The sequence below is a fragment of the Daktulosphaira vitifoliae genome, unplaced genomic scaffold (genome assembly GCF_025091365.1).
Source record: "Daktulosphaira vitifoliae isolate Bord-2020 unplaced genomic scaffold, ASM2509136v1 Scaffold_4, whole genome shotgun sequence".
Taxonomy (NCBI): Eukaryota; Metazoa; Arthropoda; class Insecta; order Hemiptera; family Phylloxeridae; genus Daktulosphaira; species Daktulosphaira vitifoliae.
Window position 1 is genome coordinate 1,233,284 of NW_026099575.1, and position 25,033 is coordinate 1,258,316.

At 25.5% G+C, this 25,033-nt stretch overlaps 3 protein-coding genes across 5 annotated transcripts; 2 read left to right on the forward strand and 1 right to left on the reverse strand.

Moving 5' to 3' along the window:
• The first annotated feature begins 241 nt into the window (after window positions 1–241).
• On the forward strand, window positions 242–4,350 carry LOC126904034 (fructose-1,6-bisphosphatase 1). 2 transcript variants are annotated; one of them, XM_050682670.1, is made up of 8 exons: window positions 242–384; window positions 2,048–2,276; window positions 2,916–3,060; window positions 3,177–3,283; window positions 3,371–3,524; window positions 3,639–3,776; window positions 3,836–3,952; window positions 4,016–4,350. In XM_050682670.1, the coding sequence occupies exons 2-8, from the start codon at window positions 2,104–2,106 to the stop codon at window positions 4,193–4,195; spliced, it is 1,014 nt and encodes a 337-aa protein (XP_050538627.1). In that variant the 5' UTR covers window positions 242–384; window positions 2,048–2,103; the 3' UTR covers window positions 4,196–4,350. The 2 variants fall into 2 exon arrangements, with proteins under 2 accessions (XP_050538627.1, XP_050538628.1); XM_050682671.1 differs by having other exon boundaries at window positions 249–384; window positions 2,057–2,276.
• LOC126904022 (nuclear cap-binding protein subunit 1) lies at window positions 4,243–8,418 on the reverse strand. 2 transcript variants are annotated; one of them, XM_050682655.1, is made up of 15 exons: window positions 8,221–8,418; window positions 7,801–7,898; window positions 7,586–7,725; window positions 7,485–7,530; window positions 7,213–7,406; window positions 6,503–6,896; window positions 6,336–6,433; window positions 6,025–6,264; window positions 5,829–5,966; window positions 5,669–5,772; window positions 5,362–5,609; window positions 5,126–5,304; window positions 4,750–5,062; window positions 4,568–4,681; window positions 4,243–4,482 (listed from the first exon to the last, which is right to left on the reverse strand). In XM_050682655.1, exons 1-15 carry the CDS (start codon window positions 8,261–8,263, stop codon window positions 4,369–4,371), a joined length of 2,463 nt encoding a protein of 820 aa, XP_050538612.1. In that variant the 5' UTR covers window positions 8,264–8,418; the 3' UTR covers window positions 4,243–4,368. The 2 variants fall into 2 exon arrangements, with proteins under 2 accessions (XP_050538612.1, XP_050538611.1); XM_050682654.1 differs by having other exon boundaries at window positions 7,485–7,494; window positions 7,550–7,725; window positions 8,221–8,417.
• A 2,733-nt stretch (window positions 8,419–11,151) lies between these two features.
• LOC126904036 (D-beta-hydroxybutyrate dehydrogenase, mitochondrial-like) lies at window positions 11,152–25,033 on the forward strand. Its single transcript, XM_050682674.1, has 4 exons — window positions 11,152–11,449; window positions 14,174–14,522; window positions 24,125–24,277; window positions 24,357–25,033. Exons 1-4 carry the CDS (start codon window positions 11,381–11,383, stop codon window positions 24,749–24,751), a joined length of 966 nt encoding a protein of 321 aa, XP_050538631.1. The 5' UTR covers window positions 11,152–11,380; the 3' UTR covers window positions 24,752–25,033.

The window sequence follows — 25,033 nt, forward strand, 5'->3', positions numbered from 1 at the left end:
TATAACAATTAATGTCACGACTAAATTTTGCTAGGCCTAGCGAACCTATTACCTGCCAGATGGAAAATAATCTACAGAGTTTTCGGGTGTACGCCACACCACTTGTAACAATCATAACAATTCTATTTAACTTAAGTTATATTATGTATACTGCTGTATACAACATTACAGTAAATAAAACGTATGCAAGTATACACTGCCCCTCTCTTTTCTTGAAAAACAATTACAGTATATTAACTGTACTATCACTTCAGTTGTTAACAACGCATTTTGTATTCACTACAGTGCGTTCTACGAATAGTTTTAGTCGTCGCTGCAATGCCATTGTGGTTGGGTTAGACTTAAATAAGATATTGTTATTATTGCTGGATTCATTTTAACGAGGTAAATATTTATGGTTTTGAAGAATTAAGTTTCATAGTAAATTCTTAATGTGTTTTTTAATTATAAAAGTTGTGAAAGATCCTTACTAATTGTTTTTAAAAAAAAGATGATTTTTAATTATAAAAAATAAATTTTGTTTTATTTAAGTATATGTTTAACGTTTAGATTTTAATGTAATTAAAAAATTAAATAGTAACAAAAATAATTGTATATTTTTGAATGTATAATGATGGAGGCTACATTATTATTTTTTTATATAAATATTATTTACATGTTTATAAATGTAATTAATAGTCGTTCGCTCTGACCTTAGAATATAAGTTTTATTGAATTAATTAATTTATTAATATGTAGAAGAAGGATATGAAAATATTATAAATAAAATTATAATTATAACGTTCATAAAAAAATAATTTTGTGAAAACATAATTAAAAACAAAAAATATGTATATGAATAACGTTAAACATAAACAACTCGCATTGTTAAAAAAGATTTTTCAAACGTCATATTTAAAAAAATTCTATTTAAAAAAAATGTAGTAATTTGCCCATATTAAAATCTGTGTATGAAAATAAAGTATGTTTTAAATTCTTTTAACGTTAAACGTAAAAATGTAGTAGCGTTAAACGACATTTTTCCCGACCCCTGTATAAATATAGTATACTATTGTGACAAACTTTTTCTATACTCTATTATTACACTTTGAAATTTGAATATTATGTAAGCTAAATTTCTATTCTGGCCCATTGTGGGATGCTTTAAGTCTGTTACACTCAAAACTACCATTACAATTTGATATACATTTAAAACTCGTTAAAAAGTGTATATATACACCATGGACTAAAATAATAAGATCTAATATCTTAATTCGTGATATACACTATTAACGATTTATATGGGATTAAGTTGAGGAATTGATTTATTTATATATTTTATTTTGAATTATTATTGGCATTTTTTATAATTGGACACGATAAAAAGAAGAAGGCGAATAAAATGAAGAAGTATTAAATACAAATATTATAATATATATTATATAATAATTATATAATTATTTTAGTAATATATATAATATAACTGGCCTTTTTAGCTTTTTGCATTTTCTTAGGACGGGTGCTAGTATTTAATTTAAATATAAATTCCCGACAGATATTGTCCTATTTGTTTTCTTATTTATCTGTTAATTATGTTTACTTGTTTCGTGTTAGTGTATTTATATACTATAAACTTAAATAAAAACACAAATCATTTTTATGATAGGTATGTTTTTTAAATTTTACAAATAATTCATATTGTTATTGGTATTTTTCTTCGAGAAAGGTTTAGATTTACAATTTGATCTCGAATCAACTTTATCGAGCACAATAAATTTCATAAAAATCTGTGAAGCCGTTTACGAGTTTTAATACTTCTACGTGGAAAGAAAAAATATATAAATATAAACGTGAACATAATTAATAGAATATATATTTTTAATTCAAATAACCTGCTGTAGCACAGTGGGTTGGTGATTATTATGCCTACGACAGAAAAGCATATGGTCGGGCGGTCAAGTACTGAGAAGATGCCACGGCCACGATTATTAGCAATCTACTTTTTTCATTAATTTAATAATTACATAAACATATTTATAAATGTAATCTATATTTAAATGTTTTGTAGTTCTTTTAGAAAAATAGCATTAAGTAAATTGATAGCTTTACATCGTCACCGTCAATATGGCTCAACAGCAAGTATTTGATTCTAATTGCATGACACTTACCCGATTTGTATTGGCAGAACAAAAAAAAGTTCCAACAGCTACAGGTGATCTCTCTCAATTGTTGACAAGTATACAAACCGCTGTGAAAGCCGTGAGCTCAGCCGTTCGCAGGGCAGGACTAGCACATTTGTGAGTTTTTAATTAAATTAAGATGAATTGAATTTTCATGGCTCTTAGCTAAAGTAAATAATTTCTTAAGTAAAAAATCGCCAAATAATTTAATTTGGGAATTGATTATAACCAGTGTGTATGTTTTATTTAACATTTTAAGTATTTTGTGAATCTGGGTTTTAGCATTTTTGTGTATTGTATGATATAAATTCGTTTTTTGAGGTAGAGTAGCAGGATAGTATAAAAAAAAATCAGCACCAGAAAATAAAAATTTGTATAAATCAATAAATTTATCGTAATATAAAATGTATGTTAATAATAAAATGCATTATTAATTCAGAAAGTAAATGTAAAATATGGTTGGTGGGCTCTTGATTTTCTATTTGTGAGTCATTTGTTGCATCGATTCGTGGTATAGGCTGTTAACAAAATCGAAAACTTATCTGGAGATGAAATTTTAAGTTTGAAATCTCCCTAAATGTGGTATGAAGTATTATTAAACAGAGCCTATTTTTTTATTGATTTTTGACTCATTGATTGTAAGATGAATTAAACTAAATATTAGTTCAGATTCAAAATTCTGGTAGATAATAATTATAGCCATATAAAAAAAAATTGTAATAATAATAACAAAATAATGTAATTTATTGTGTGTAGGTATGGTATGGCTGGATCAACTAATGTGCAAGGGGAAGATGTAAAAAAATTGGACGTACTTAGCAACGAGCTATTTGTTAACATGCTTGCATCTTCATACACAGTGAATATGTTAGTAAGCGAAGAAAATGAGACTGTTATAGAGGTATAAAATAATTTACTGTTATTAGAAATAAATAAATAAATAAAATAAAAATGTGATTAACTATTTAAATACAAATTAACAACATATTGTTAATAAAATAGCACAATTTTTCGTAGATTGAAACTGAAAAACGAGGTAAATACATTGTATGTTTCGACCCTCTAGATGGATCATCTAATATAGATTGTCTAGTGTCAATTGGATCAATATTTGGCATTTTTAAGTATGGCTAATATTAATGCCATTTAACTTATTTACAAGTATTTTTAATATTTGAATTTATTTTTTAAGTAAACTAATAAACTTTTAGGAAAACTAATGAAAGTAATGATATTGACATTAAAAATGCCCTTCAACCAGGTAGGACTATGGTTGCTGCTGGTTATGCTTTGTATGGTAGTGCAACTATGATGGTATTATCATTGGGGAAAGGAAGTGGAGTGAATGGATTTATGTTGGATCCGGTAATTAATTTTCATATTGGTTGTTAGACTTTTAATCAAATACTGATATATTTTTACAAAATATAAATAACTTAGCTGGCATTCATAGTTCTTTCTGTAATTAAATAATTATAGGCCCTAGGAGAATTTTTATTAACAGAACGTGATATTAAAATACCAAGAAAAGGTAATATTTACAGTATCAATGAAGGTTACACCCATCAATGGGATGATATTATTACTAAATATATCATACAGAAAAAAGATCCTAAGGTATATATAATGCTAATAAGACTTAAATTTATAATAATAGCCACATTTTTTGATTTTAGTATGGAAAACCTTATGGTGCTAGATACATTGGATCAATGGTAGCAGATGTCCATCGTACACTAAAGTATGGTGGTATATTTATGTATCCCGCATCAAAACAATCTCCAAATGGCAAAGTTAATTATTTTCATTTAATTCTATTTAAGATCAACTTATTTATGATCAACATTTTACTTTAGTTACGTCTTTTGTATGAGGGTAATCCAATGGCTTTCATAGTAGAAGAAGCGGGAGGTGTTGCTACTAATGGTAAGATACCAATTTTGGATATCCAACCAACAGCTTTACATCAAAGATGCCCAATATTTTTGGGTTCTAAAGATGATGTCAATGAACTTTTAGAAATGTACAATGTATAGTTAGAGAGAAATGTTAATTATTAAACTAATTTTTTTTAATATTGTCATACAAAATATTCAAGTTTTAATTGTAATTTTAAATTGTTTACATGTCAAAATAATAATAAATGTACAGTTAAAGAAACAACATTAAAAGTAAAATTTAAATAAGTCAATGATGTTAAATAAAAAAATTATGAACGGAGAGCTAAAAATTGATGGAATACTTCAAGAATATGAATGTCTAAGTCTTGAGTGAAAAGAAGACCTTCAAGTGTACTACTATATTTTTGTACTTGTTCATGATGCTAAAACATTTAACAATATTTTAATATAGTAAAAAATCAATAAAACAAAATGAAATTCAATTATTGAAGTATAAATAAAACTCACAGCTAAAAACACCTGTTGAAGTCGCCCAATTGTATACTTATACCAATATGTATCAAATGGTCTATCATCAGTATCACATTTTACTAAATGTTCTGACAGTATCATAATAAATCTCTAAAAAAACCATTCATTAACCATTTTAAATTTATTTTTGCAACATTTGATTAAGGATATTAGTTTACCTGAAAAACAATTAAAAACAAATTTTTTTGATCTGCTTGTGCCATCTCTAGTTTTTCTTCCATTCTTTCAACCATTTCTTCAGTAACATTTTCATCTACTTCCATTGGTACTTGCCCTCCAAATGTAGTAGTTGACTGACGAGAAGGTTTAGAATCAGTTTTTTCAGTTTCAGTATCACTATCATCTGAACTATTAGAGGTAGCTGCAGTAGTCCTTAACTTTTCTCTAGCTTCATTTAACTCTCTTGTTAATCGATCAACATGTCTTGACATCTTATTTATAGTTAATGATAATATTTCCCATATGTATAGTCTAAGGATAAATATTTAACTAAATTAGTTTTTTAATCTTCCTCAATTTAAAAAGAAAATTTACTTAGTGAATTCTGGAACCATTTCCCTTGAAAAAATCCAATTTGCAACAGATGAACACTCAATAATTTGTGTTTTTAACATCTTATCAATAAGTACAGTCAACATTTGCTGATTGGCACTCCATAAATCAAAAGTACTTCGTAAAATTTGAAGTTGTCCATCATCAGTTTCACCTAACGCCTTAAAATTATCCATTTAATAAAATTATATGGAAAAATAATCAACTACCTCGCATACCTTAAAAACACTAATAAATTTTGTTATAGCAGCAAAAGCATGTGAAAATGATTTGCTAGCAATATATAACAAAGTTTGTACATAAGCATCAATTTTTATAGGGTTAGTAAGACCAGTGTCTACTGGCTCCATTATTTCTCCATTGTCTAACAATAGTGGTTCTTTTAATATCTCAAGTACTTCTTCAGGAGTAGCTTTATTTCGTATTTTTGTCAGCAGAGTATTTGCCAAAAATTGACCAGGAAGCTCTAATTATTATAGAACTCATAAAAAAAACAAAAAATTAATTAAGAAAAATTAAATTTACTTGACTTCTCAATGGCAAATTTATATTTGGTGTCAGGCTTTTCTGGTAATAGTGGTTCAAAATCAACAGGAACTATATCCCGCATTCGCTCATAGAAAGATAAACTATAAATTGCACATAGCTAAATTTTATGTAAAATAAAATAAAAATTTTAAATTACCGCATAGCTTTTTGGAGAACTTCACGAACAAATTTAGGTTTAGGATGTTCAGGATCTAAAGTTAAACAATCGGCCCATTCTTGCCAAGACCAACTGAATTTGAAATTACTTAAATGATATGCAAACCACGAAACAAACCTATAACATTTAATCAATTATAATAAAAAATATTAATAATTTACATTTTTTTACAAACCTATCAAATGCACAAACATGCATAGATTCAATACGAGAATACAATATTTCAGTTGTTTGAGCTAATACAAGAGGCATAGTGTTAGTTGAAAGTTTAGATAATTCAATGAAAACTGATCCAAACATAACTTCTAAATATTTAGGCTTTGGTTGGTGAAACATTAAGCTGAAGATCACTTCTACTATACAATATTCCAGTGGCACTTTATTTTTATGAACAAAATTCATCAAGTTCGTTGCACTACAAAAATAGTAATTACATTAACAAAATTCATACTGATGATTAATTAAATTATTTAAAAAATAATTAACCATTCTTTTCTATTTTTGCTTGACATATCAATTATTTGTTGTAAATGTTCTTCTACAAGGAATCTTTCAATAGAATGTGCACCAGGCATTATATGACCCTAATTTAAAGAAAGATTATATAATAGAAAAATATTAACAAATAATTTATTCAAGTTAGTTTAAGTTACTTCAGTCACATCAGTATAATCAAACAATCTACACACAACCCAAGGCATAGGATAAACACAAGCATTATGATGAGGAGGTGGAGTAATCACTGGTAAATTATGCTGAAGAGCTTCACATAAAACATTATCAAAAGTTAAGTAAGGCCTTGGTATTATTGTTTCTGTCCAACTATCGTGTTTTAATTTTTTTATTTGATTCCAAAGACATTCCAAGTATTCTTCTTGTGGATGTGGAATATCTGTTAACCAAATTCGCAACATATTTATATGTTTTTTTGGTCGTTTATTTAAATACACTTCAATTGTTGTTAATAACATTTCTAAGGGAGATTCTCTCTTTTCATATAATTCTCTACCAACCCAAGGTAAACATGACATTACAGCATAACAATACCTACAAAAAATAAAAAAATAAATTAACCATCAGTTTATTTAAAAAATAATAGTTTATAACTCTATGTATATAATAATTATATAATTAAATTATAATTTGAACACATTTTTATTTTATAAATTAATATAATGTAATTTTTTATTTTAATATTATGTTCAAATATTTTTAATTAAACAAAAAAATATTCTTTTGGAATTAATAATCATAAAAAAAAAAAAATGGTCAGTAAAACATGTAACATTAAAATAACTTTTTCTTTTAAAAATATATTAATTTGAAATCTAAGAAATTGATGAAATAATTCAAATTATCATACCAATCTTTTCGTACATTAGGAACACCATCTTCTTTAGTTACATCTAATAAGCTAGCCATAAGTTGCACAAACGAATTAGCAGATACAACATGACAGTTTACCAAATCACCAATAAAACGCAAAATGACTCTAGCTTCATTCCACGAATTATTTTTAAGTGAATCTTTGAAAGTGCGCACAATGTTTTCTACAAACTATATAAAAAAAAATTTCCAACACAATCATATTTTCAAAATTATACACAATATTCAATGGCTCATTTCTGAACTTACCTCTCCACCAAAATTATAGTTTTTAGCATTTAATAAACCAACTAATGTTGAATAAATTGTGCATNAAATTATAGTTTTTAGCATTTAATAAACCAACTAATGTTGAATAAATTGTGCATTTTTCAGGCATATTAATAGCACAATCAACTAATAACTTCAAAACTTTCTTTTTGAAATTTTGCAAATTACCATCCAATACACTAACTAATCCTTCCAAGTTACTTTCTAATGTACTTGATGTCTAAATATTTTTATAAATTTAGTTCATTAATGTTAATTTTTAAAAATAAATGACAATTATTTAAAATAAAATTACCTTTTCTCCAACTTTTAAAATAAGACTCTCTAGTCTATCTTCAAGATCATTATTTTCTGAATTTCCGCGTCGACGTTTCTTATGAGCTCGATCTCCACCTAAAAATAGTTTAATAATAATAATATATATATATACATACATACTTAAAGGAGTCATAAAATACTTTTTTATTTTCGAAACAACATTTATAATATGTCAATAATACATTAAATAAAATATNCAACATTTATAATATGTCAATAATACATTAAATTAAATATTTATGTCGTTAAAACGTTTCTAACTTAAAAAAATAATAGTCCATACTGTAAAACTTACAAAATTCACAAATTGTCAATTAAAATAAAATAATATATTTTATTTAATGTTTAAATTTGTTTGGTTTGAAAGCACACTTCTAACATGAACTTTTAAACTTACCGTATAAATCCTCATAGCTATCGTGAAAGCGACGGCGACTCATAATGTACAAATAATTTGAATTAAAGGTGATTAAATTAAGAAGTTAAATTCTAAATTGATCAATACTTAAACTTAAAATACCTCAATATTTAAATACTAACGATTGAACAAACTTAATTGAAACAAAATATTAGAAGCCATCACTGTAAACGATAACGCTCGTGCCGCTACAGCAATTTTCTATTTGTTTGATAAATAATAATATTAAGAACATCAGTATGACCAATGATACAATAATTAATATACATTTTTCTTGTTTATTGAAACTATAAACGTTTGATTTTTTAAATCAAACCATTAAACATATTAGGTATATAATTTCTATAAGGTTTCTTACAAACTTATCACATTTTTTTTTACATTTTATAGAAGAGTAAAACTAAAAAATGAATTATATATTACTTAATATAAAAAATTTATTTTTGAGACAAGTTTTATACAGAGATAATGTGTATATTAATTAATTTTGACAATTCAGTTAAAATCTGCATCATTTGTATAATAGAAATTGATTATTAACTCATTCACATTTAGGAAATTACATGTTATGGGCGAGCATTTACCCTTTACCTACAAAAAGGATTTAGCCATAAGCGCAACTAGGTAGTCTAGGATTCGGTGACGGACTCGCCCACGGAGGATACGATGAGAGGGCGAGTGGACCAGGTCCCTTATAGGACCCGATCGGCTAGACAGGTTGGGTGGACCGGACTTACAGTGAGATGACATCGTCTCACCCAAGTGATGTCCGGCCACGGCTGTTTTGACGAATACTTACACCGTATTCGCAAAGCAGCCGCTTCGACGTGCGATCACTGTTCGAATCGCCCCGGAAAGGCCGATAGCGCTCTGCACACCTCTTCCGGTGCGTGTCATGGCACCAGGAGCGGGACTCTTTGGAGTCCCGACTAGGATCTACGTTCCGAGTCGGATCCATGGTGGACCTGAAGTTGAGGAGCCGGGAGGCGTGGAGGCTCGTCTTAGCGTTTGCCGAATCCGTCTTGAAACAGAAGGAGGAAGCGGAACGCCTGAGACAGAGGCAGCCACGCCGCCCGGCACAGGAGGACCTGAGGCGCTGGTTTAGTCCGGTTCCTTAGGTTCTTGTTTTTTTTTTTTGTGGTTTGTGAGTTATTTTGCCAACCCATCCTAACGGTTCCTATTCTGGGATTCGGCTAATGGGAAGGGGCCACACCATGTTGCGAATCAACTCTTGATTAATTTCGGGCTGATTTGCAACGTGGTGGTGTGAATTTTAAAGATGGCGTGAGTCGCCCTGAAGTAATGCCTAACGGCAGTTCCAGGGCGGCCCACAGTAATGCCGATCTTGTAAAAAAAAAAGGCGAGGTCTAGGGACGCTTAACCTTCCATAAGTTAGAAAATTATATATTTTGTTATATTAAAAAATGTAGAATAAAAAAAGAAATTAATTTAGCAATCATAAACATTTATTTTAGTTGCACAGTCCTAGTGGCGAATTTACTATTTTTGATTACTTGAAAACAATATAAAGTATAGCTTAACTAAATACATATTTTTATAAGCTAATATGAAACCAATAATAGCTTACAGAACGTAAACATGATTAAAAATATAAAAAACACCTAGTGGCTATTTAGAAGGAACTTAGAGATACATGTTATTTATTTGTTATCGTCAAAATGATTTTAAAATCATTATATTAAGATTTTTATATTAAGTATAATAGGTTTGGTTTGTTAGTATTTACTAACAAACGATCCATTTAAATGAATCGTTTGCTTCGTTCACACCTTTGTAAAATGATATCAAATATTTGTTACATTCTAGTAAAATTTGTTTACCGTCTTTAGGTACAATACTCTTTTCCTGATGGTATTTTTTTTTTCTAATAATGTTTTAATAACGTTTTATAATATATAATATTATAAAATATTTTTTATAAAACTATTCTTTAAAATAACTTTATGGGTTATTATGATAATAAAGAAATCAGTGTACTGATAACATAAATTGTTTTATTTTTCCATTATTTTGATAATAATATTCACCAAAGTAGATTTATCCATCTTAGTATTCACTGAATATAAAGACATTGCGTAGGGTATTTTTATTTAACTAATAAAATATGTAATCATTTAATAATAACGAGATATAACTGAGTTAATTGGGTTTCGTAAAAACCTTCCGGAATAATTTCAACATTTAAAATATTTGCAAAACTGGAAATATTACATTAACAGTCAACAAAAATTTGTCGTCATCAACGTTTATAACTTATTTTACTAGTATATTTTTAAGTCGATAAATTTTTCGAGGTCATGTCTTACGATCTAATTATTAACTTACATGTATTTATTAAAAATAGTATTTTATACTCACGAATCTGTGTGGTTACGTTGTACTAAAAAGGATAAATACATTTTATAATAAGGGTCTAAAATTAAAGGAGCGTACCAATTAAAATTGGGATTTTTCGATTGTTAATCTATTTCAACCATAACATAAAATATTTTTTAATGTTTTTCAATTAATGTGAAATATCATAGTATGTATTGCTGGAGAATTATTATATTTATGATCACATTTATGCAAATGTGCAAGTTTGCGTTAAATGTTTTAAAATCTTACATCATACATTTGATTTATTTAATCAATAATCTATTTGTGTTCTTTCTTGTAAAATATAATAGAATTATATTAATGCGTGATAACTTATGAATAGACACATATTAAATTTTGGAAGAATATTCTACTAAAAAAGAATGAAAGAATACAACAAGAAATTCAACATTTTGTTGACTACACTAAAACTGTTCAAGTAAAAATTTCCATCCAATCATTAGTTCAGTCACGTCTTTGGTCACTGTCCCGATTATGTTTAAAAACAAGTGGCTGCCTCAGGCTTGACACTGTTATTGCTGTTATTTGCCTGTAGGACAATAGTCATATGTTGGGTCATAGTACACGTCGCGCTCTCGCACCGTGTGGTAGTCATGTACCACTGAACCTTTCGCTGATCTTCGTTTACAGTGTCTAGTGTAAATATTTCTTAATTTCGCATACTAAGTGCGCTCAATATTTTTAAATTGTGAAAAATGTTGTTTTACAAATAGTGTAGTTTCTAAAAAAGAAACACAAGATGGATGAAGAAACAATTGTGGTTTTAGGCGTGCAGCTTTTGGCTCTTTGCTGTATCATTTGTTCTATAGTAAGTATCTAATTTAACTATTTTTCATTTTAATACACGTTTAAATAAAAAGATAAACAAATCTGGTTTGATTTGGTTTTACTTGAAGTAATATAACTTCCTGATTAATTTTACTTAACGTTAAGGCATAGAAGAAGTACCGATATTTTTTATTGCTGATAAAACTTGTATTTATAGATAATTATACAAGAAAAACAAATTGCGCTCACTTTAAAATTTTTAATATTTTTAAACAACTTTAAACAATTATCTTTTTTTTTTTTCATAAAAAATATGAACTTTTTCCTCTTCCTAAAAAAAAATATTATAATAATCAGCAGAGTTTTTAGAAATTTTGGAGGGTTTAATTTATACTTTAATATTGGTTAAACCCCTTCCAGCCTCTCTTCATTTTCGTCTATTCCTTTAAACAAACTTGGTTATTATCTAGCAAATTATAAAGTTATTACATTTAATTAAAGAATAGTATTGAATTGTATAAATATATAATATATAAGTATAAATACATTTAACGAAAGAGTGAAAAGGCTCTCTTTATGTGCTATTATAGGAATATAAAAAATGTATTTTAAATTATTTTTAAGAACGGGAAAGATTGGCTTAGAATATTTGTCAAAGGGTTTGCCAAAAAACGCGGGTCCTCAAATTCAACTATCAAATGACCTTTTTTTATACAAGGTCAAAATATCTTGGTTTTGGGTGTACATTCTAATAGCTCAGTTGTGTCTAACACTAAGTAATTAAGAATGAATAAATGATGTACTCGGGAATTACAACTGGGCATCTTATTCCATAGTTTACTCATAATATTCTGTATCAAATATTCATTAGGATTCAAAAATAACCTGTGAATTTTAAAGACATTTTTATATATTTTGACTCTCATTGACCCTAAGTAAAAAATTAACTTTTGTACATGGAATTTTCACGTCAAAAATTTGTTAAAATAATTTTACGTTTTACAAAATTATTAAGTTACACTTGTAAAACGATATATATTATAAAACGGTTACAATTTAATATGAAATCGCTATTGTAAGATATAATGCTTACTAATATAAACGTTTAATTTATTTGAATCCTGTATGACAAACAAATTTTTGACTTTAATAGATTTTTTTTGAGTACGATCAAATTGGTAATCGATAGGATATAGTACGTGAAATTAAATAACAAATCGAACATTTATATATTAATAATAATATATAATTACTCAATATAAAGTAATACTCATAACTACTAATTTTAACAAATTAATACTACCTTTTTTAAAACGTAGTAGTGAAAATAATCTTACAATGTCATTTTGAAGCCTCCAAAGTCTATATTTTGCTATTACGTTTTTATATTTCACTCTTTTTATTGTAATAATAATCACACGAAAAAATTGAAAAACTGTGATTCATCAATATCATAACACAACAATAAAATAATTTTTCCAAGTCTTGATAGTTTAAGCACCTTAAATGTCACTAAAAGGTTTCAAAGTTTGTTGGTAGCGATATTTTGATATTCTTACTAATAATTTGAAATTCAACAAAAATTGGTTAAAACTTTTTTTAGTTAAAACCGCAGTAGTTAATACTCGAAAACATTTTCATTTTTTGTAAATATAAAATTGTGTATTAAAAAATGAATATTTTTAATCTGGGGGTACTGTGATACCCTTAAAATTTTAGAAATTATATTTACTTTCATATAAAAAATATTTTTTTTAAATGGGAAAAATTTATATTTTATTGATTAATATGCCAAAAATTGTATTATATTTGCATCTCAGGGTTTATCCTTATTCACCATTCTGGGTATACCTTTGTTTGAATGGTATAGAATTAAAAAACGATAAATAGCAGTTTTTTATTGTTATTACCGTTTATTAGTAAGCAAGTAGTACTGCTAATATGAATGCATATCCGACAGATTTCTCCAGCTTTCCAATGTCCATTGTAGGATAATATTAATCGTCATCAATTATAATACATAAACATAGGGACAATTTTTTGTTAAATATTAAATATGAATATTTTTATTTATATTAAGTTTACCTAAGTATCATTCCTTAACCTCATAATTATAACGTAATAACATTAATTAAAAAAAAATAATGAACATCGCACTACGCCATAATATAATTTAAATAGGGGAATACGAGGCATTATGACACAAATAGTGTCCAGCTTTATGTAACACGTTATATATCATAAAAATTGATCACTTTTTGTTAATATTATTTAAAATTAAAACTATATTAAAATTTTTTTTATTTTAAATTTAATAATATTTTTAACACGTTCTAAAATTTAGGGTCTATTGCAACAAATTGGTAATTCCTATTTCAGAAATTTTAAAGGAGAAGCAATTTACTGAAATATTTTCTATTAATAACAATGGTAAATTATTTATTTTTGTTCAAGTACGATATGAATCCTACAAATGACTCATTTTGTCCCTATGTAATGGTAAAATAGAGCAGTAAATATTTGTACACATTTATTTGATTGGATGGGTTTAATTTTAGTTGGTAAGTTTAATAGCAATTAATTAAAAGTTTTGTTCTTGTCATTTTAAAACAAAATACGACTCAAATATTTATAAATAAATTTAAAAAAACATGATTAACTGTTTGTATATAATTTCGTGCTATTATAAAAAAATTAAACTATTAATCATAAATTAACTATATTAAATTATTTAATTGATGATTAACTGTTAACTTTTTTTAAGGTTATATATTTATTGCGAAAAATGAATCGGAAAACGGTTTACGCAACTCCTGCTCATCGATCAGTTTTAATTACGTCTTGTGAGACGTCCGTTGGTTTGCAACTGTGTGACAAATTGTCTTCTGCTGGATTTCGGGTATTTGCTGGCTATAAGCCTATGTCAGAAACTGACGACGGTACATTGTCAGAGGCATGTATCTCTTTACGCATCAAAATTAAACAACGTGAATCTACAGACATGGAACGAGCCCAGTGTGGCATCGTATTTATGCGACTTGATGTCACTCGTGAAGATTCTTTGCACGAAGCCGTGGACACCATTAAGAGACATTTACCCGCCGGTGAAGATGGTAAGATCAACATAAAAATCATTTTATAATAAGTTAAAATTAAAACTCTCGAGAAAATTAAATTCTGTGGATAAATTATAAAATATATAGAGGGCTCCTATCTTACAAAAATAACACTCAGTTACGTTCTCATATAGCACGTAGTATTTTTATCTAATTTAACATATAATATATTTTTTTTAATATTTATAGTTGTTAAAACAAGCTAATTAGCTTACTTTAAAAATTAATCAATACTTTCATGAAGTAAATAACTATAGGAATTGTTTAATGTATTAGATCTTTAGTTTAAACGTCAATATGTCCCTGAATTTACTTTACTTTAAATTATATTGAAATTAAGACACATATTAGTTTGCTGTTATTTCGGATATTATATGATAACAGTAAAATAAAGGACAACGCAGAATAATCATGCATGTTTGCACAAATTTACTTCGAAATAATCTTTTAATAATTTATTTTATTATTAAACTATTGACCAGGCTACAAATGAGAGCGTTTACATTGAGTGATTACTTCTTTAAAAAACATATAATTACAGTTTTACGTTTATTGTTCTATTGTATGTCTCAAACATCTATTGAAATATTTGTTCTGTGCCCTTGAAAACAAGAATGATAACGTGCATTACACCAATTTGGACAAGATTTTTATTTAGAAGAATAGGATTAATTCATCAAGTCTTCCCACAGCAACAGTAAAAGCAATTACTTAAAAATAGTAGCAATTGTTTAAACAAATTTAGAGAACGATTCAAGGTTATTCCTTATAAAAAGCAAATTTGTCCACCTTATTCATTCCAAAACAAATAGGTGTTTACTTATATTGATAATTCTTGAACACACATATGACTGAATGTTACAGTAATTTGATGTGTTATTAACTATTAACATAATATCGATGGTTAAAAGGAAAATGTTGAAAGTACCAGTAATCAAATTGTTAAGGAAAGCCAACTATACATTCTTATTCTACCATAGAACATCCTTTAATAATTTCTCCCTATTAATGTGAATGACACCGATGATCAATGTGATCAAAGTGAAACCAATGAATATATAATTACGCCGTATACAATAGTAAAAATATAAAAATTTATTTTTGAAAAATATGTCGTTTCTAGATATTGATATTTATATTATATATAACAATCTATAAAATATCTGTTTAAAATCATTTTTATGACTCAGGGCTATTTTTTTAAGTTTAGGTATTGCAAACTCTTGAGTAAAACTTGCTAACTCTAAATTCACAAAATTCCTAATTGTATAGTGACTAGTATAACATGTGTAGTCATTGCCTATTTTAAGAATTTCAATCTGAGTCGTCTCTCAATATCGTAAAACATACAAAATTAGTCCCTAATATAGCTCAAAAGAAACATCATTAGCTTTATTATCAAAAACGTTACTTAACAATCGAAATGATAATCATTATAATATATACAAATGTGAATTCTGTTTTATTTATTGAATCTTTTTTTAATTATAATAAAGGTGACTGTACGAAGATAATTGTCATCCACATTAAATCATAACCTTTATAAAAAAAATTATAATAACATAAATATTAATTTTTTATATTCAATAAGTAAACTAAGTATAACATTATTGCTATTGCTATAGTTCTATAGTAGTTAGTATTTGGAAGCACGTATTACGTGCTTAACAATATATTCTATGCCTGTGAATTTTATGTAATAAGTTAATAACTTATCTATAAAAAGTTTATTTCGGCGTGTAATCTAATAGACACATCAGTTACGGTACTTTTCTTAAGTTAGACACGATTTGTTTGCAAAACATTCATGTAAAATAACAATATTTTCATTAAAAAGTATGTTATGCAGTGTGGTGATTGTTGATAATTTATTAAGTTACATATTTCTTAAATTTGATTAATCTTTTATGTAATCAAATATATTAAAATAACTGCGGTTATTTATGAGTGATATAAATACTTCAAAATTCATATAAAATATAATTAAGTTATTTCAAACTCATTACATACAACAATACGTTCTTAAAGTTGTTTATTATGATATACTGAGTTTAAATGATAAAAAAGATAAATAATAATTTAAAAGTAAATACAGTTAGAAAAGAAAGTGTAGTTTTTATGTTATATTACTGAAATTTCAAGATTTAATTCAACATTTTCAAGATCGTGTTAGATATAAAAATTACAGTAAACATATTATTTTATCGTATTAAATCTAAAGAATTAAACATAAATTGAAGGAAACCCTTTTTTCTATTAATGAATTAAATAAAATCAGTTTAAACTATCAAAACAAAAAGTAGCTCATCCAAAAAAATTTAGTGGAACGAAAACCATAACAAAATAATTTCTGATGACTTTTTAATTTAATAGTGGTTTTTCATCTAAATTGTAGGTTTAATATGATGATGATTTTTGCGTATTTTGAAGTAATATTAAGAAATTTAATTTAATGTTCTATATAGTAAATTTTTTCTTATATTTTTTATTATTATTATTATTGAAATGTCAGGATATTTGAAACTTACTATATTAACTTTTGAACATTTTGTGCAACACTTGATTGCCGTACATTCCAAAGATTAATATGTGTTTTCTAAATTATATCTTTTTTGATATGGATCATAACTCGGTAAGTGTTAATCACAACAACAATGCCGTATACTTAGTACTTAACGGTCAAAAAAATGTAAATTATTTAGTTAATTTTATTAATGTTCAATATTGTCATTATTCAAGTCACAAATTGATTTATATTGGCTAATTTTCATAATAGTTGCATACGAAAATATAATAAAAAAATGTACAGTTATTAGTCATATTATTTTATATTTCTGAATTAAAAATAATCTTATAATATTTTACGGGTTGTTTAAATACGATTATATGTTCATTTTTTTTTGTTTTACTCAAATGTATCAGAGTTTTTACGCGTCTTTGTTTCGTATAAGTGTATACAATCTCATAAAGCATGAAAAATTTCCAACCGTGGACGTCAAAACTGTTAATAATTACTGAAAACTAAAATAATACCGATGAACATTTAATTCAGTTTTTATGCACTGCAGTAAAGTTTAATATAAAATATATATTTTATATTACGACACAAGATTATAAATTAGACTAAGAAAATGTGAACAGAAATTGTACATAGATTACAGTAAGAATAACTGATTATACATTTCATCAAAATATATCTAATTTGTTGCAAAATTAATGTATATCATTAATATTTTAGAAAATTTTTATTAATGTACGAATTTTATTGAATTATTCAAATTAACATCAGCGTTAAAATGATCAGTTATAAATCGAAACTAGTTCATTAGGACACCGTTTATTCTATTCAACAATAACGTTTAAATGTTTCGTGAGAATATAGTAGTCCACCATTTTAATGATCGACATTCCGACATTCTAGTACGTTTTAAAAAAATGTATTCTTATATGGTAGTGCAATGGGTTAGGAAAATTCCTCAAAATATTTTTTTTTGATATTCTATTCATATAATAATAAGTATAAAAATATTTAATCATTTGGTTGAACTGATTTGTCATTATAAATTGAAAAAACTATCATAAAATTGTAGTTTTTTTGTGTTTTTAATAAGTATACTTCAAAACCATAATTATGATTATAATACAATAACATAAAGTCTTAGTATATAATAAAGATACATAACCAAAAATGTTATATGAAAAATTAAAGCAATTGCACAGTAGAAGATTGGGGCAGTTGTTTTAGAAACTATATTACATTGATAACATTTTTTATTAAATTTAGAAAAATTGAAACAAAATTAGAGAAAATATCCAACTATTAAAAAATATATATTTCCAATAAAGAAATCCATTTATAAGTATCTCCAAGTTAAAACATGATCACTATAATCAATAACATAAAGAAATGTATATTTATATTAAAAAAAATGCCACCTCCAATATATTTCAATTATACACGAAAATACACAATTTTTTAGTATAATTGTGGATTTTTGAGCTCAATAATTTTAATATTTATTAGTTATGAATTAATGTTTTAAATTAATTTTTAATTTTTAATAATATTAACCGTAAGTGATCAATTCTTATTATTAGTATATGTTATTATTATTATGTTCTATTTATTAATTTGTAAAATATTTTGACTAATTATATACCTGTATACTTAGGATATGTAATATAAGAATAATTCTTTTAAAATAACTACTGTTTAATCGCTATTGAACAAACTAATGGTTTTACGAAATTCCAGACTTTTTGATACTATGTTCAATGAACGTTGAAAAACCACTATTTTAAGACTTTCTCGAATTTATTATTTCAAATAGTGAAAATAACACATGTAATAGCTATATGTACTACTTACAATACTGTGTAATGTATGCAACCTACGATAATTAAAAAAGTAATTAAAGGTGTATCACGATTCAACATAGTCTTTAATCAACTATTTCAGGCGTGGTCTAAAAATTATTCTACTGATCATTATTAACCTAAATAAAAAATATATTGCTCACTCAACTTATACTATCGAGTCATTAAAAGTTCTACTAAAATATTTTTGAATTGAAATAGATCAACCCAACCTAACCGAAACTATTACGTGTTTTTATAAAATAATGATTGGGGGTGGGTGTTAATCTATCGATTTTCTTTATGGCTAATCATTGACATTTTTAACACATTAATAAAATAAATTTAAAATACTTCAATCCTATCCATTTATTAAAAAATCGATACAATAAAATAAATGTTGATTATATACATATATAAAGTTGTTTTTTTAGTAGAAAAACTTATATTTTGAGTTTTACCTTGGTTTGATAACTTTCTATAGTCAGTAGGTTTCAAATACTATGCGATTGTATTAATAAATCACGTAATCAAATTGGAGTACGCATAAATATATATATATATATATATATATTAATTAATTATTAGTTATGTATATTGTTCATGTGAGGTCATGCGTCATAAAATATACATTACTAATTATCTTTAATTTAAAAGATTGTCTAGTTATGGTTGCTTCTATACATTTTAAGTACACCAAACTATAAATAAAATTAACAAAGATACATTTGCATATTTTAATGAAATGAGAAAGTATAAACAAATTATTATTATATTACTATTTTAATAAAAAACAAATATTGCTTAGGCACTTTCTATCGATTATCTGATGATATATCACAATTACTGGCATAACTATAATGTTGTATAACCTAATTATAGAATAGTTATTAGCTACTATCAGATACATTCTTATCCTACGTTCACCTTAACTGTATCTACTTATGAGTTTATTCTTAGATGTAAGAATTTTTTCAACACTAACAACAATGTTCATCAGTAGTACTTTTTGAGAGGGAGCAAGTCTTTTATATTACCTAGTAAGCTGTACAATAATCATCAATCATAAGTTATGTAAAAAATGAGTGTCATTGCATCTTTTTAGAGTGAGAGAACTTTTAAACATACGACTATAAATTTAAAATATTTCAATGAAGCAATCAACAAATATATAATGGCTTGTTTTTAATTTTACTTTTTCTTCCCCAATCATACTCTTAGATATACATGCTTTTAGAAATATATTTTTCAAATGCTAAATAATATTTAAATTATATAAAAGTTTTCGACATTTTCACTTTCTTAACTTAAAAAATCAAATAAATATATTGTGAGATAATAAATTTTTCATTTAGTATTTTTTCAGAGTCATTCTCAGTTATTCTAAAATTAAAAATAAAAACAAATTATATTGGATCGATAATATCAATATATGTTATTATGAACAAATTGTTTAAACTATCTTGCCGAAATTTGAATATTCTTGAAATTGTTAAAACTAAAAAGTATTATACTTATGGCGTAGGAAAAGTGGCGTACCTATCACTTAGTGCACCCCCAGTGGTAGTAGGGCTAACTTTACCTTAACTATCTGTGGTAATCTGGTCTGCTAGGTTATGGGTTGGACATAGTACTAGCAAATTTTCTCTATAAAAATATATTTATTATGAGTACATCAAAAATGGCGTTAAAAACTCTTAGAGAGTATTAAGAGCTCAAAGACGAAGAAGAGAAAATATTGTACAATTTTTTTTTTTGAGTAATTATTTAGATATTTAATTATTAAAATTAGTATTAGAATTTATTCTTTATCTGCTGCTTCCAATACAACAAGTGTTTTGATTGTATACTATACAATATATTGTATCTTTTGGGTTTATGTTACCTGATTATTGATAAATATAACAATTAAATAATATTTAATAGAATTATATTTTGATCACATTTGTAATTATATTAAAAATTAAAAAATATTATAAAATAAAACAATATGTATCAATTTATTAGTTAAAGTACTATTTTCATAGTTTTATTTACTGTGTTATTTTAGTAGTGTAAATGTCATAATTGCTTTATATTTTGATGTTTTGCTTATAGTTTTTTAACACATAAAAAAGTGAAGGTAATAACAACATGATAAATATATGATATAAAATGCGATCATAAAAAAAAAAACATGATAAATGTAATATAATATAACACAAACAATAAATAATACAAAATACTACTTGGTACTTTCTCTTCGACAATGTGCCGTCATTGTAGGCCGAGTATATGTGTGGTACTGTTAGGATAGTCTAACGGTCATTCACATCAATGATGACCGGCGATCCAGGTTTATAAATTGTAATTCACGATGATAAAATAAACATTTAAAACTATTGATTTTCCCGAATCATACTTGAAAAGAGACGTAAATTTTAAAATTAACTAATTTAGTTTGTTTATTTTTTATTTATAAAATCAATTATTTTCAAGACTGAAATATGTAAGTATAATTATGCAAGTTGAAATTAAATTAAAATGAAAATTTATCTCATGAATCAGAAAAATGTAAAAAAATAATAATTATAAATTCAATTAACATGAAAAGTTGTGTATCGTTAATTTTCTTCAAATAAATTATTTAATAATATAAACTCGCTCTTTTATATTGTTAATATGAGTGTGCATAAATATTTGATATTGTTGAGTAATATCTGCTACTATACTAGTAAAATATAAATTGGTCTATGAAACACATTAAATATATACTTAATAAATAAACCAAACCAGCTACTAAAATGATATAAGACAACTTTCCCATAAAGTTTGATCTCATTTTCTATCGATTGATTACCCTAATAATAAATTTGGGATGTATACAGGTACAACTCAAATTAATAAGAGGGAAAACAATTTTTTTAATATAACAAGCAAATCTAGGAGTAAGATTTTAAAGTTGAAAAACATTAAAAAAAATGTAGTATGTTAAAAAAAAAATAATAAGACAAATACAGCAATACCTCATTAATCTGGACTCAATTGTGTACAATAATGACTAAATAGGGTTATTGGAGAGCATTACCCAAACGTATGTGGTTATTAGATGTTTTGATTGAATTTTGGCTTTCGAATGTAACCCTATCTCACCATAATTGTATATAATTGGGTTCTAATGAACGAGGTTTTACTATACTTATAAAATGTATTAGTATAATATTAGTATCGTTATAAAAATAATTATCTTATAACGATACCTCACAATATAGTATTCTTAAAAAATATAACTATAAAAATATTATATTGTGAGGTAGGATTGAGTTTGTCTAGTTATAATGTTTTCATTTATAATTTAATAAATTATGTATTAATATAACGAGATAAAAGTTTACCAATTATAACTGAAAAATGTAAAATAAGCTATAGGATATTTTACACTTTATTTTATTTGAGACAAATATATTAGTCAATAAAAGTGTATTTTTTCTGGAACAATATATAATTACAGTATTAAGAATTGTAGAAATTCAATATTTAAATTAAATATTAAATTAATATTAATTGTATTTTATAAAGAAAATTTTAATATTTTAAATTGTTTTACAGTGAATAATTATAGCTAGTTAAAATAATTATCATTTTTAGCTTTATATTATATCTGTTAAATATGTTTAAAAAAAAATAATGATTTTACAGTAATTATTGAGTCATACGTTTATATTTGACTTAGTTTATTGATGTTTAAGTTTTTAATATATTTTCGAAAATTTAATAAAACTTGGTTTTTAAAAATTAGTATAAATAGCAGTAAAAAGTATAATATTGATATTTTGTAAGATTTGAAAGTTATGATATATAATCTTAGAAAAAAATGTGTAATAAAATAACATGAAAATAAATCATTTTTAAATTAATTTTATAACAGTTTTGTTTTCGAAAATATCATTTACTCGCATTATTTTATTAAATTGGTTACATTTTTTTATCGACTTGTCAATAAAAATTAACAAATTTTACAACCAAAGCAATTTTTTTGATTACGATTCGTTGTATTAAATTATTCGCTTGCGTTGAATGGAAATAAACAAAATAATAATTGTCTTTTATCGCACATTCCTACGTTTTTCTATGTTGAAATGACAAAGAATATAATAGGCACAAAGAAAACGTAATTGTTCTGATTTTATCTTCCTGTAATAATAAAAAAAGAGGCTTTCTATGTTACGCTTTATTCTAATAACTATAAGAAAATGTGTCTCTAATTTTCTTTAGTCAACCTCGGATGAATGACAGGAAAAAATTATGTATTGTGTTATTTTTTAAATGTACTGATATACACTTAAAATTGCAATATAAATTTAAATAAAGAATCTACTGATTCTAAATAAAAACATTGTACACAAATGATTAAGTTGTAGTTATTAAGCAATATTTCATGAGCTTAGATAGGTAGGATATATTCATTTATTATGAGTTACTCGCAAAGAATGCACCCAAGTCAATAGAAGAGATCGTTAGTGCCTATCTCGTAGTCCTTGTATTTAAGTTATTTTATAATTATCATTCTATGATGCAACCTTGTTCTTTAGCTATCATACTTATAAATGAGACTATTGCCTTGCCTGATTACTATATTAACCGAGTGACAGCTATTAGCATTCTATACGACCCTTATTTACAAGGATTAATTGTTTCATCGCAGTATTACAAAGTTACGGTAAAAATGTTAACTATTTCCTTTAAAATTTGTAGAAATAACTTTGATTGAGACTATGACACAAATTATTTTAACAAATCTTATCAAGTTTTATCATCTTGAGCAATCTATTAAAATTAATCATGTAGTTGTTAACAGACTTGTAAAAAACTTAAAAACTATTAGTATTAAATATTTGATAGCATAGGTACGTATAAGATTATATACCTTTCCTAAATAGTTCATTTTATGAAGGATATAAAAGATTCGTAAGACAATTAACCTTAAAAACCCATTTTCTAAACGAATATTAAAAATATTTTATCATAACATTAAATTATTTTGTACAATTTTCCTTAATAATGTGGTCTAAATTAATATAATATCTTTATTTATAATATTAATAGATTAGTTATTGCATATTGGTATTAGGTCTATTTATGATTTATACTATACGGAAAATAAATTTCATGTATGAAAAAAAAGAGTTATTTTATCCATTTTCAGTCAAGTAATTAAGTATTATTTTTAGAATTTTGTTGTTAACTTCATTTTTCTATTTTAGGCTTATGGGCAGTCATTAATACCGCTGATGTGTGTCTTAAGGGAAAAATTGAGTTGCAAGAAAGCGTCCAATGGGAGATGTTGTTCAAAACCAATGTTTTTGGGTCCTTTAAGGTTGCTAGAACATTTTATCCTTTATTGATCAGTCAAAGAGGTATATATATATGATAGTCTTCTTTTTCATTTTTTAAATTAATTAAAAAGTAAAATTATGATTTGGGATTCGCAATTAGGTCGACTAATAAATATTGGGATATCAGAAAGCCATACTCATCGACATGGAATGACGGCGTTTGACGCAGCACGGTATGCTGTTGTTGGTGCTAGTAAATCATTGCAACAAGATTTGAAAGAATTGAGTGTTCGTATAATAATAATCAACACCAACCACATTTTACCAGAAAATCTTTTTGAACCCGTCAAATCAACAAGAGATGCAAATAAAACAAATTTTAATGATCAACAAATCAAACAAATTTTACCTGATTACGCAATACACACAATATTTGATGCCCTTCTAGAACCTAATCCTAAAACAGTTTATAATTTGGAAAAACCATCAAATTTTATAAATAACAGATTTTTTAAATTTAAAACCCTGAAATCTGAAAAAATACTGAATTTCTAAATATTTATATTTTATAAATGTATCAATAAATGTTTTTCACAGATAAATTTCATTAAAATGGCACTAATAGGTGTATAATGTATCAATAAATGTACAAAAATATATTACCATTAAATAATTTATGCTCAATTTTAATTGTTCAATTAATATTTAATTATAATTTCTTAAAATAAAAATAAGTCATATATATATATATATTATATTTATTATGGTTTTGTTGTTGATATGTTAATGATAATTGTTATTTATTTTGGTTTGTACAAATAAATATTCTAAATTTTA

Coding starts and splice junctions, on each gene's coding strand:
- LOC126904034 (XM_050682670.1), top strand. CDS start 2,104: ATGGCTCAACAGCAAGTATTTGATTCTAATTGCATGACACTTACCCGA. Junction 3,284..3,370: donor TCAATATTTGGCATTTTTAA/GTATGGCTAATA, acceptor ATAAACTTTTAG/GAAAACTAATGAAAGTAATG. Junction 3,777..3,835: donor TACAGAAAAAAGATCCTAAG/GTATATATAATG, acceptor TTTTGATTTTAG/TATGGAAAACCTTATGGTGC.
- LOC126904022 (XM_050682655.1), bottom strand. CDS start 8,263: ATGAGTCGCCGTCGCTTTCACGATAGCTATGAGGATTTATACG. Junction 6,897..7,212: donor CCTAATGTACGAAAAGATTG/GTATGATAATTT, acceptor TATTTTTTGTAG/GTATTGTTATGCTGTAATGT. Junction 5,610..5,668: donor ATTTGCCATTGAGAAGTCAA/GTAAATTTAATT, acceptor TATAATAATTAG/AGCTTCCTGGTCAATTTTTG.
- LOC126904036 (XM_050682674.1), top strand. CDS start 11,381: ATGGATGAAGAAACAATTGTGGTTTTAGGCGTGCAGCTTTTGGCTCTT. Junction 11,450..14,173: donor GCTGTATCATTTGTTCTATA/GTAAGTATCTAA, acceptor ACTTTTTTTAAG/GTTATATATTTATTGCGAAA. Junction 24,278..24,356: donor TTTATTGATCAGTCAAAGAG/GTATATATATAT, acceptor ATTCGCAATTAG/GTCGACTAATAAATATTGGG.